Source organism: Gavialis gangeticus, unplaced genomic scaffold (genome assembly GCF_001723915.1).
Source record: "Gavialis gangeticus isolate Ggan-Ray unplaced genomic scaffold, GavGan_comp1, whole genome shotgun sequence".
NCBI classification, from domain to species: Eukaryota; Metazoa; Chordata; order Crocodylia; family Gavialidae; genus Gavialis; species Gavialis gangeticus.
The window spans coordinates 55,932,997-55,945,420 of record NW_017728994.1 but is presented as its reverse complement, the minus strand read 5'-3'; the positions used below and the strand labels follow the sequence as shown (position 1 = coordinate 55,945,420).

At 40.3% G+C, this 12,424-nt stretch overlaps 1 protein-coding gene across 2 annotated transcripts in view; it reads left to right on the top strand.

Moving 5' to 3' along the window:
* Positions 1 to 12,424, top strand: part of NRAP (nebulin related anchoring protein) — a 65,813-nt gene that overhangs the window by 25,293 nt on the left and 28,096 nt on the right. Inside the window, exons 12-21 of one of the 2 annotated variants that reach the window (XM_019502833.1) lie at positions 562 to 666; positions 1,909 to 2,016; positions 2,739 to 2,843; positions 4,725 to 4,823; positions 5,489 to 5,593; positions 6,630 to 6,737; positions 7,613 to 7,714; positions 8,329 to 8,526; positions 8,773 to 8,877; positions 10,620 to 10,718. In XM_019502833.1, coding sequence (XP_019358378.1) covers positions 562 to 666; positions 1,909 to 2,016; positions 2,739 to 2,843; positions 4,725 to 4,823; positions 5,489 to 5,593; positions 6,630 to 6,737; positions 7,613 to 7,714; positions 8,329 to 8,526; positions 8,773 to 8,877; positions 10,620 to 10,718 — 1,134 coding nt within the window. The remainder of the gene's footprint in view (positions 1 to 561; positions 667 to 1,908; positions 2,017 to 2,738; positions 2,844 to 4,724; positions 4,824 to 5,488; positions 5,594 to 6,629; positions 6,738 to 7,612; positions 7,715 to 8,328; positions 8,527 to 8,772; positions 8,878 to 10,619; positions 10,719 to 12,424) is intronic. The other variant, XM_019502834.1, reaches the window with a different exon arrangement.

The following is a 12,424-nucleotide window of genomic DNA, read 5'->3' as shown; positions in this document are numbered from 1 at the left end:
ACCCACCCCAGCTGGGAAGTGGCAGCATGGCAGAGCCCCTGCCCCCAGTGCTGCTGTGCCCGCATCCTGTGCTCCGCCACCTCCCTCACCAAGTAACGTGCCCCCCCTGCCCCAGCCCCAATCCCTCTCTCCCTCCCTCCTCCATGCCTCTTCCCTCCCCACTCCCCCAAACCCCAACAGACTTACCAGCTGGAGGCAGCTGTCAGCTGCCTGTTTATCCTATGGTTGAATCTCTGAATTGGCTGAATCTTTTTCCAAAGCTTTTCCGAAATGATTTGGATGCTTCAAATTGTTCTGGAGCTTTTACTTGGTCTCCCGATTCAATTCGGATTCAGAGATTTGGTCCTGGAATCGGGCCAAATCTCCTCCGAATCGAATCAGCTCCCGAAGCTTCGCACAGCCCCAATAGGATGGACTCTCGGTGTCAATAATGCATGTGCTATCTCATAAGAAAGTTATATCAATGTTTTTGGAAACTCGGCATGGCTAATCAGTGCATTCCTTTTATACGGTAATTGAATATTTTGCTGCATCTCACTGTTGTGCATTTTGGTGGCTCAGGTGGAGTATAAGAAGGACCTGGAAAACAGTAAGGGCCACAGTATTAACTACTGTGAGACTCCGCAGTTCAAGAATGTGAGCAAGATCGCAAAATACACCAGTGACGTAAGTTCCTAGAAGCTGTAGTTTGATGAAAGCGTAACGTAGTAGTTGCTGGAATGACAATTCATCTGTGTGCGCCATATAAGCCAGGCAATCGGAGTAAAAGCTGCACAGCGTGTTTGATTATAAATGTCGTTGTACTCTGTGCACAGTGCTGGCCTGATCCAGGACTGGAGCTCTTATGGGTTATGGTAGTAGGAATAAGTAATAGGCACAGAGGGAAAGGAGACTGAGCGCACTGCATTGTTTATTGTTCACTTTATTTTTCACAATGTGTCATTTATTATATCTATTTCTGGCAGGAAAATATGTGCTGATAATCTCAGCAGCTGCTTTTTGAGATGCCCATTGGAGAGTGAAACATTTTAAAATAATATGTAAAATGAATGCTTGTTACTATTGGTGGATCCGTGACTCCTTTTAAATCATTTTGAAGTAAAAGGCAGGAGTTGGAGGATGGACAATTAACCCAATGATCAGACCTCCTAGCTGGCTAAGGTCTGATGTAAGACAGAATGGGCACATCTACGTGCCAGACACAGCGTGCCAGGCACTGCCACATACAAATATACTGTGCAGCTAATGCAGGATACCTTCTGAACTGAGGCAGTGTTGCTGCATTCACAAAGCACTGTGTTTGTGCTAATTAGCAGTGCTGAGTGTCAGATCTAATTAGCTTGCCTTTAGCCTGTGCAGAAATGGTGATGCTGCTTCATATTCAGGAGGTAAACCAGGCAGAGTGGTACAGCATGCTTGTGTGGGCCACTGCCCGCAATAGTAAGTTTGCTGTGTAGGTGTGCTCAGGGTGTGACAAAGAGCAAAAACTGCTCACAAGTTAAAGTTGTTGTTACTCTTATTCAAACAGATTAATCAAAGGTAAAAGTTAAATTGTGGTAGTAGTATTTTCTTTGATAACTCTTTCTGTAAGTTTAGTTAAATAATTCTTGATTTCTGAGCTGAATACTTTTCAGCAATAAGGTGAGGGGACACCAAAACTGTGTGATTTCTGTATGATACTTTGGGCATACAAGAAATGACATCCTCTGAAAAAGGGACCTTTGGGGAATAATGATTATACATCTTGTTCCTTTTTTCTTTTAAGTAAGCAAAGCTATACAATCCATAATGCTTTTTTAAACTAGGGAAACATCCCCTATATCATTTCCCTGCACAGTATCTGCATGTCTGCTATAGCACAATCAAATGTAATGCATGTTCTGAGCAAATATTTGCTTTGGTTTGCAGCTTAAATACAAAGAAACCTACCAGAACCAGATGAAGGGTCATTATGAAGGCATTGGCATGGACAGGCGCATGCTACATGCCATGAAGGTTGGCAGCTTGGCAAGCAATGTAAGTCTTTTGTGCTTATACTGTAGCAGGTACTTTGGCAGTGTTCTCTTTTGTACATAGCTGCTTTTTTTCCCTTTGATTTTACTAGTGTAGATTTGATAGGAAACTTCACATTAAATTATGTATGTAGTATTTAAGATGGATCTGTCAAGAAGAGTGGAAATCTATTAAACCATTCTGCACTATGTCCTTATATTGATCCACCTTGATACCCAATTCACCTTGATACCAGTCCTGAAAACTACTGAGCTCCTCCAGCTTCATTGATATAAATAGAAGTTGAAGTTGCTTAGATCCTTTAGGGTCAGTCTTTTGTCAGAAACAACCTCCATTTTCAATGAAGAGTTTTGAATCCTTGTTTAATTTGCTGGGTTAGTCAAGAAACTATTTCATTACACACCATTCCTTCAAGTGCATTATTTACAAATCCATAACAAGCTCAAGAACTAAGCAGAAAGATAAAAGAGATATGTCATAGGCAGAAGTTAAGTTAATGTTGCAACTGTTGGCATTGGATTAATTGCAGAGCTGAAAAAGAATCAATTAGTGGCTAAACTATGCAAATAATTTCATTTCTTTTGTCAGTGACGGTACTGAACTTACTTTGTTTCCTGTGTTTAATATTAATATTATTGTTTCTCCTCTCCCCTTGACTGATAATTATTCAAACAAATGACAGCTTAAAAAAAAGATTGATTGTTATTGTTTTCCTTCTGTTTCAGATAGCCTATAAATCTGATTACAAACACGATGGTGTTGAATACAATTATCCGGCAACGCTAACTCCTTCCTATCAGACAACAATGAAGTTGGTTCCTTTGAAAGATGTAAATAATGTTATGGCTTCTCATCCTGTTGCTTTGCTTGGCTCAGCCTCTCCTTGTAGGAGAGAATGCCAGTGCAGAGGGTGTGTCAGGCAATGGTTCAATTAGGACGACAAACAGCTGGTGACTGCAAAATAAAGTCAAACAAGCATAGTGGGGGCAGCAAGGCTCAGGTGACTAGCTCTGGGAACCAAGGAAAGTGGAAAAGGCTAGAGAGAATGGGAGAATAAATATTCCCATCTGGTTGCATATGGGAGACTCCCCTGCCTCTAGAGCAGGGGTTTCCAAACTGTGGTACTCGTATCCCTGGGAGTATGCAAGACATCTCGGCGGGGGGTGTACAAAAAACTGTGTAATGGCAGGGGAAAATTGTGTGATAGCAGATTTAATATTCATTATAATAATAATTGCATTTAAGGGTTTAAAGTATGCTGGTAGTGGTATGCAGGCAGATGGTAAATCTGGAAGGGGGTACACAATAAGAAAAAGTTTGGGACCCTCTACCTTAGAGTCTGAAATAATGGCAGTGATAATTGCAGTGTCAATGGCAGTGACCATTTTGAACTAGTACAGATTTATCATGACTCCAAAAAGTTTTTGTGCATGACTAGCATGATAGATTCTGTGCTTGATTGAGTTATATACTCCAAAGAAGAAAGTGTATATGGCACATGCAAGCAAACCTGCCTTTTGCCCAGATCTGTCCAGAAACTGGAGCTCAGTCAAGTGTTTGGGGTATAAGTTTGATAGGTTTTTACACAGCTGTCATTCCCAATTCTCAAAGGATCATCAGCAGCAGTAAGTACATATAGTTCAGTTAAAAAAAAAAGGAATCTTTCAGCTGAAGAGAGGCCCTAGATATCTATAAAGAAAGAGTGAATGAACAGTTTTAAGTACATTGATCCCTTTGGCCTGTGAGATAAGTCATGCATGTCTTCTAGTGTGAGTTAGTATGGAAGGAAATAGAAGTGTGCTTACACATGGATATCTGAGATAAAAGGACCCCATTAAGATGGATTCCATAACTGTAACTGCCATTAAAAATGTACTTTATGCAAAAAATGTACTTGAAGAATTAGTTTTAAGCAACACATAATTTGCAGTGTTTGCAAAGAGGTGATTAATGACAGTGAATATTAATTAAGGACAATAGAGAATAATAATTGTGTCTACCAGTGTAATGCAGAGGCCCTTGGGAAAACTAGGTTTAAAGGAAAACTTTCCTGTGACATTTTATTTTGCATAATTTGGAGATTTAATATATTTCCTTTTGTAGATTATTATTGCTGCTGCTGGATTAGTGTGGTAGGAATTTAGTGAGCTCTAAATCCAGTCAGTGGCTGATGCTGAAATTATGTTTTTAAGCATATATCTTTTCCCTTCTAGAGAAGCCTACACAAAACTTTTATGTAAGATTTTTTTAGTATAAGTTATTAACTTTAAGAATCAGTACAGGCAAATAGTAATAGAGCTCACTGAATTATAATTTGTTCTGCACAACTTTATGCTGGATGCTGAAGAGAAGCTGCAGCTTCCTCTCTAGAAGATAAAAGGAATTTGGGGAGATGGCTCAAGATATTAATTGTGTAAGAAGGCTGTTGAGGGAAACTGCATCTCATTAAAAAAATCCGCATTTGTAGCAAGGTTCAATTTTGCATTGGAATAAAAGAAAAACTAGGAAACATTAGGAGGATTAACAGTTGGTTGGATTTAATCTCAGTGGCATGTACAAGCTTTAGGAGTTGTTCTGCAATGTGACTTATTATTGTTTAAGTTGTAGCTTTCAATTTATTATAGTTTTAGGTTGTAGTTTGAACCTATTAGCAAAACACGCCATTCTTCTCAGGTGCTGTCTGAGTATTTTCTCCTTTCTTTGTTTCTTAGGCAAACTACAGGCAAAGCATAGACAAGCTGAAGTACAGCTCTGTGTCCAGCACTCCACAACTTGCTCAAGCCAAAATAAATGCACAGCAGCTCAGTAACGTAAGTCCTAGAGCCACTGACCACTTCTGCTTATTAGTATAAGTAGGGACCTACCACAATCGCAGTGGAAATGCGCTGCTTGGATGCTCCTTTCATATTTCTCGTTTCCGTACCTGCCCCTCCCACCTGATTGGCTGGGAGGTGCAAAGCATAGTTTTAAATATGCTGTGGTTTTTTGCCTCCCAGCAAATCAGCAGCAAGCGGCAGGGCTGCTGGGGCACCTCTGCCAATCAGTGGTGGGAGGCAAAAACCCACAGCATATTTAAAACTAGTTTTTGCCTGCTGGCCAGTCAACACCTTGTGGGGCGGCCGCTGGGACCCCTCTGCCAATCATAGCCACAGGGAGGGGTTGGGCGGTGAAACAAGCAAGATTAAAGGAGCCGCTGCACAGCACATATCAGTATATCAGTGAGCTTCTCATTGATTATAGTTGATAATTACTCTTGTCACTAAAATTAATAACAGAATGATGTCACTTTGAAAACCCTTAAGGGCCACCAGTGCAGATCCATATGTTTTTTCCTTCTTATAAACTTACAGCATATGCTCTTCTGTCCTATTGGGCTGCTTAATGTATTAAAACAAACCACAGGCATTTGAAGTTAAAAGGAATTATATGTGGCACATTGAAACTAACTGTAGATTTTCTTTCAACATCTATTTAGCTGAATTACAGAGCCCAGTATGAGAAGACCAAAACACATTATACTCTACCACAAGATGTACCTCAGTTAATCAAGGCAAAAGCCAATGCTGAACTATATAGTGAGGTAAGAAAGTGACTTGCAAATATAGATAGACATGCTATCACAGAACTGAGTAATAATGAACAGAAAGTAGCTCAGATGGTTCAGGAAGCATTAGACATTGTGCTATTTTTCAACAATATGAGGTTGATCCCACAATAAATAGGGATAAAACGTGAAGCAGGACCTAACTGGGAGAATTGTTCTGAGATCTTTCAAAATGACTTGAATTTCTGTAGGAGGCAGATGTGCACATGAAAAAGCTTGCCCATCCAATTATCACTCACTGTATTTATCACTTTCAGGACAGTATTTGCACAAAGACCAGCTATTTAGGTCTTGATGGAAACCCATTGAAGTCAACAGAAAGACTCAGATTGACTTCAGTGTGTTTTGGACCAAACTCACTATTGCTAAATGTCATGATTTATCACACCATGGGCACTTAAATCTCTAGGGATCAGTCTGTGTCAGCTTTGACTTAGAGAAAGCACATCTGGGCAGAAACTTCCCAAGGCAGTATTGCCAACCACAGGGAACCAATTCATGAGACTGGCCTCAAAACCATGACATTTTGAGCAAATAATATTTTTAGCTGCCCTACAGTTTTTGAGTCCTGAGGGAACATAAGGGTCACATGAGTGACATGAGGAAACATGAGGGTCATTATCAATTTATTTTCACAATTCTGAGGGCATAAAACTTCTTTTGCTTTATAAACCACAGGCAACAATCTCATCTTCAATCAATTTGGCACCTAACTCCATTGACTTTTAGTGAAGTTAGGCATCTAATGCCATTGGGCATCTTGGTTCCTTAAAACTGTCAAATGATTCCACATGCTTGGGGGATAAATAGGGAATCACAAGCTGTACACATGTGCATCTGCCCTTTTCCATGGTTTAAACTGATCATGCAATACAACACAAGAGATTTTCTTTTATAGGTAACTAAGTATAATGTATTTTTTCTTTATTCCTTGCTGTTTTCCATGCTTGCATAAAGTGTTGTGTAAGGATATGTAAGTTGGGTGCTACGCTGTTTTATTTTTCCCCCTCAGGTTAAGTACAAAGAAGGTTGGGAGAAGAGCAAGGGCCATGGATTTGAAATGAAACTGGACTCCATGCCTTTACTTGCTGCCAAAGCCTCAAGAGATCTTGCCAGTGATGTAGGTTATTTTTTAAGTTATACTTCATTGAGTAAGAATGATGCCTGATAGAAAATGGATTGAGTAAGAATTACTCCTAATAAAAATATTGTACCCCACCTCGTTTATCAGTCCTGGACGTTACTGTTATGTCTTCATCCTTCTAAAAGGCTCGTGAAAATTATGAAACATTTGTTAGACTCATTTCTATGCAACTGACTCCCTGAAAAAGGCCTTTTTCCTGCATGCAGAGGGCCAAAGTAACTTCTGAATATTCCTTAGTCAAATCTAGTTGAATCTGCCTTTAGTAAAATTAAACACTTCAGCCCTTTCTCTACACTTTCAGCAAAGCACATTTCTTTGACTTGCCTTCTTTAGCATGAATGTAGAGTAGTGTGTAATTTTTTAAAAAAGACCCTAGAAACAGATACTGCCAAGTGACAGATATTAGTCGCATTGCTTCACACATTACTGGAAGGTGGTTGGTTATTGCAACGATGAGCACAATATATGCTCCGAACAGAACAGGCCAAAAGTTACTTACGTCAGCGGGGAAAAAAAGCTGAGCCGACGCTAAAGTCCACGCTCATTTTGTACTTAGTGCCTCACTAACAGTTTGCTTCCCAGATCCTGAGTAACAAACTCAGGAATTAGCTCAGTAAAATTAAAAAAATAGAAAAGAGAAGAATGAACAGTTTTGCTCTGGGAAAGATGTAAGATTGATCAAATGATCCAAGCTAGCAAAGGCTGCGTTTTTTGAATAATAACAATAAAAATGCAGGTAAAGGGTGTGCAACATGCCCTCTGCTTTCTGAACACCCAAACAGCCAATAAACAAACACTACATATTTCTGCAGTAAAGAGAAACTTATAGTATGCTGTTTTCCTTTCTAAAGATTAAATACAAAGAAGAATATGAGAAAACAAAAGGCAAAGCAATTGGAACCAAAGATTCAAGACTTCTCCACTCTCTGCAGGTGTCTAAAATGAGTAGTGAGGTAAATTATTTATTTCTCTTCCTTAAAACGTGTTTTTCTTAATTATAAATCTCTTTCAGCAATTCCACTTTTCTTCCCCCATCCTTCTAGTGTCTCTTTCATAATCACTCCTGGGGTGTTATTGGGTAAAACTGGTTTCCTTTCTCAAACTCTTTATCTACAAGGCATACATGCTACTTATATTTTGTTCAGATGCTGCTCCCTAACACTGGGTTGATAGCATTGATCTTACTATGGGAGGTGAACAATTACATTGCACCTTTTTTTTACATTATGACATAAAGCTTACAAACAGCTATAAAATAAGCAAGTACAGTGAAGGGACCTGCAATGTGTTACGCATCCAGGGAAGAAGCTGCCATGGGAACCCCCCAAAATTCAGGTTGACCGTTTGGATCCACTTTGAGGTCCTTTTTGTATCTCAGCCCTGCATATGCTTACCTCATCTGCAGTGGGACAGGCAAATTTATCCACTTTAAAACCAATGCAGGAGTACTTAATTTTGCAGCATACTGCAAATATACACCGATATCAAACTATTTACTTTTAAACCACTATGTTCTCCCTTGTCTTTCTTCTAGTAAGGATGACATATTTTTTTCTTTGTATCCTAGATTGCTTACAAAAAAGGTTTCGAGGAGAGTAAGGCCCACTTCCACTTGCCTATGGACATGGTAAACATAAAGCATGCTAAGGCGGCTCAGGCTTTGGCCAGTGACCTTGACTATAGGAGGAAACTCCACGAGTATACAGTGGTTCCAGAAGACATGAAGACAACATGGGCCAAGAAGGCGTATGGACTTCAGAGTGATGTAAGATCACACAAACCTCTTGTGAATGTTGCTGTGGGTGCAGAGTAACAGAGTTACCAGAATATAAAACAGATGGTTACTAGGATATTCATGATTTAATTATATTTACTTAACACTTATGTATCCTTTTATATCTTCAAAGTGTCTCTTGATGCATTTAAATTGGCAAGCATGCACACTTTCAAGTGACAGCACTGTATCTGTGTCCTCGTCTTTTTTGCTAATAAACATTTTTTTTCCTTGCAGCTTCAGTACAAGGCTGATCTGACGTGGATGAAAGGAGTTGGGTGGATAACAGAAGGAAGTCTCAATATCGAGCAAGCCAAAAAGGCAGGAGATCTTATTAGTGAGGTAAGCAACACACTCAGCTTTTGGGCTGAGGTTCTTGGAAGGCAGAAGTCTAGTTGGCCAGCTGTGTACACTACAGTATACTACACTACACTACTGTATACTACACTGCACTACTGTATACTACATGACACTCCAGCTGTGTACACTACTGTATGTGGAGGAGGCAAAAACATCTCAGGCACACTGGAAATCTGTGAAATGAGAGGGCTGATTGGGTGCTGCTATAGGCAATATGGGAAGTGCCGTGTTGTAACTGGGGATGCTACTGTTTGCCTATTGCACAAGTATACATTTCTCCCATTGAATTGGCTTTAGTGTTGCAGGGCTGTCATGGCGGGTTGTTGGGTAGTAAGAAATAGGTAGGTGTCTGAAGTCAAGCAGAAGGTGGGTGAGATTTGCACCTCATAGGCTAACCCAGTTAGAGATACATATAGCATAAGCTTTCATGATATGGAGCTCATTTAATCTAATGCTATATATATTTCTAATTTGGTTATCCTATAAGGCGCAAATCTATCCTGCCTTCTGCTAGTTTTCTGGGTAAGCATAATGGTTCCCTCCCACTCTTCTCCTTCTATGTGTCCCATTGGCCAAGTAGCACTGGAAAGGAATGGGATTTTCCATTTTCCAAAACTTCCTTGCTAGCTCAAGGCTCAGTTTTCTAGGAATTTTTGCTGGCAGTGTCAGCTCGTACTGCTGTCCTAGTCTTTTTTTTTTCCGATTAATTCAGGACCTGGCACTGCCAGGAAGGACACTTCATCAAGCTCCTAACTAGAGTCTAGTTGCATCATTTGGGCAGAAAGCAGGAAGATAGCAGAAGTCTGACTAGGTGGATAAAAGCCCACTGAGTGCAGGAATAAGTAAAATGAGACTGTTAGCTACTGGAGATCATACATTGCTGCTGTGGTCTCTGACATTCGCTCACTACTCTGCACTGAATGAATGGGCAGTCTATCCACATATGGTTCAACTTTCAGGTCTTTGTGCAAAAGGGCTGTCTTTGGGGTTATCAGTGTGAGGGGGTAGGTAGAACTGGATGGTCCTTTCCATATGCAAGACTGGAATAGGGGTGTGGGATGCCTACAGCCCAGCTTTTGAGGGAGTGGCTATGTAATGTATTTTGTTGGTACTGGAGAAAAGATGCAAGGCAATGCCTGAACGTTCATAGCATTCAAAACAGCAGAGAGAAATGTTTGTAACAAGAGATGTCTGTCCTAGTTTGAGATCCAGACAAACAGCACAATATTGTCAAGCCCCAGTCTAGTAAACAGTAATGTAAACAGCATAGATAAGTTTGAAAGGGCTTGTAAAATAAGTTAGGACTCACTAGCTCAGGGGATTGGTTTTACCAGAAAGAGTTTTTAACTTTTCAATCATTTGTTCAAATCCAGTCCAGGTAGTGAAGTTGGTCATTAGTCTACGCCTGAAATCTAGACCCAGCAGTGTGTATGCTCAGCATATCTAGCTCCAGTTCCTATCCATGTTTGTAGTCTCAGCAGAGGTTGATTTGGGATCTATAATGCATTACTATTATTACCAGCAGTGATTCTTCCAGCTTTGTTTCAGAGGGGAACTGGGGATAGGATGTGAAAACCTGCACTGCTGCCGTCTGCCCTATAACTGTCCCAGGGATAAAAGATTTTACTTCCCAGCACAATCAACAGTGGGCTTTTTAATAGCACTGATTTCACCGGGAAATTAAATGTAGTTCTAATTTCTGTATCCCATTTTCTTTTAATCAGAAAAAGTACAGACAGAAAGCTGATGCTCTGAAGTTCACCAGTGTTGCTGACAGTTCCCAGATCAAACACGCAAAGAAAAGCCAGGAACTGCAGAGTGATGTGAGTCCCCATTTTCCCTTCTCTTTCTAATTCACTGACTTGCTAATTCTTCTGGGCAGGTGCAATCACTAGAAAAGCTATAATATCAAGTCATGTACCCTGCCAGCGCTTCAAATGAGTTTCCTGTTTCCCTGCATCTTCACAGATAGAAACCTTGATAGAGAACAGAAATATGCACCCCAGACTGCACGTAAGGGTCACATATGCCTCTAGAGATTAGATGGGATCCTTTGCCGCTCTTGCATGGATCTCTGCTGTTTTTCTTTCCTCAGTCAGAAACTTTTGTTTATCTTGGTAAGATCCATAATTATCCTGCAAACTTTAGACTGCACTTTCAGAGTCTTCCCAATGCAGAAGGTATCTGTAGTTTTCCCCAATATAGCCATCTTTCAGCAATACCCTTTCCTTCTTTACTTCTGAGAATAGAGTAATGGCCCTGTCTGCTGGTAGCTGTGATCTCCTGGCATGGTGAAGGCCTGGCTGGATCACAATCCAATTTAGTTTTCTAAAACAAAGGGCCTCTGTTGTTTAAGTTACTGATCACCTAATTTTAGTGAGAGCAATGGCTGCCGAGAGAGAGATCCTTTCTATATGTTGTGCCTTGCACTGAAGACACTGCCTGCTGTCTAGGTACTACATGAGCAATGTGCCATTCTTTCCAGGTTGGCCTTTCCTAGATAGTCGCTTCATTTCCCTGTAATAATCCATGGCACTTCACCACCCTTTTCCATCCATACCTCTCAACCCTCTTTACAAAGATGGGTCACGCAAAGATGAATCAGAAGAGGCATCAGGTCTCCTGACTCCTAGTCCTTTGTCCTATTCTCTGGATTTGATGCCTCCCCACCGCTATAGAGAGCGTAGCTAGTTTGGTACCTCCAGGGGTTAGAGCACTCTCCTACTTTGTGGTAGATACAGCTTTCATCTGTTACTGTCTGTGAGATGCAGGCTGGTGAGGGCTTAAGTGAAAGGAGCATTTTCCATAGCTCTGCAACAACCCTCCTAGCCAATTTATGAGCAACTTTAATAGGTTGTGAAGCAGTGTGTCTCATCCTAGAGCCCACGTGCTGTTAGAGTTGCCTTGAGATATAAAATGGAGGTGCTTGCTACTTGGGACCATTAATGATCTCTGGCATTTCCATTTAAAGCAGGGACATTAGTCTAGTTCACATAAATTCCCCCTGCTGGTTCAATTGCATTCTCTATTTCCTGCCCTAAAACGTGCTATTACTGTGTGCTACTAAACAACTATCTTTACCCACCTAAAAAGAAGCTACATTTCAGTGGGAGAAAAAGTGATTTCCTGCAGAAACTGTGTACAGAGCAGAAGTTTATGTTAGCATTTATAACCAGTTCAGCATGAAAGGCATTATTTAAATATAAGATATATTGTTATCCATCTCTTTTTTGCTAAGAAGTCAGTAAGGCACAGGAGGTTGAGGAAAATCAGTGCAAAATTACTGTACGATAGGGGGAAATAGTGTGCTTTCCCCCCCTTGCTTTTTCAGATTTACAAGATTTGTCACTATGCTATTGACATTAACAGTGATTAAACTGGAGTAGTGTTAAGCTTTGCACTTTAACTCAAATTTGTCAGAAAGTACCCTGATAGTAAAGGCGTAACCATCATTGAATATTATTGAACATTTCTGTAAAATTGCTGTTCTTCTGAATAACTTAATGCTATTGATGATGTCTACTTTGCT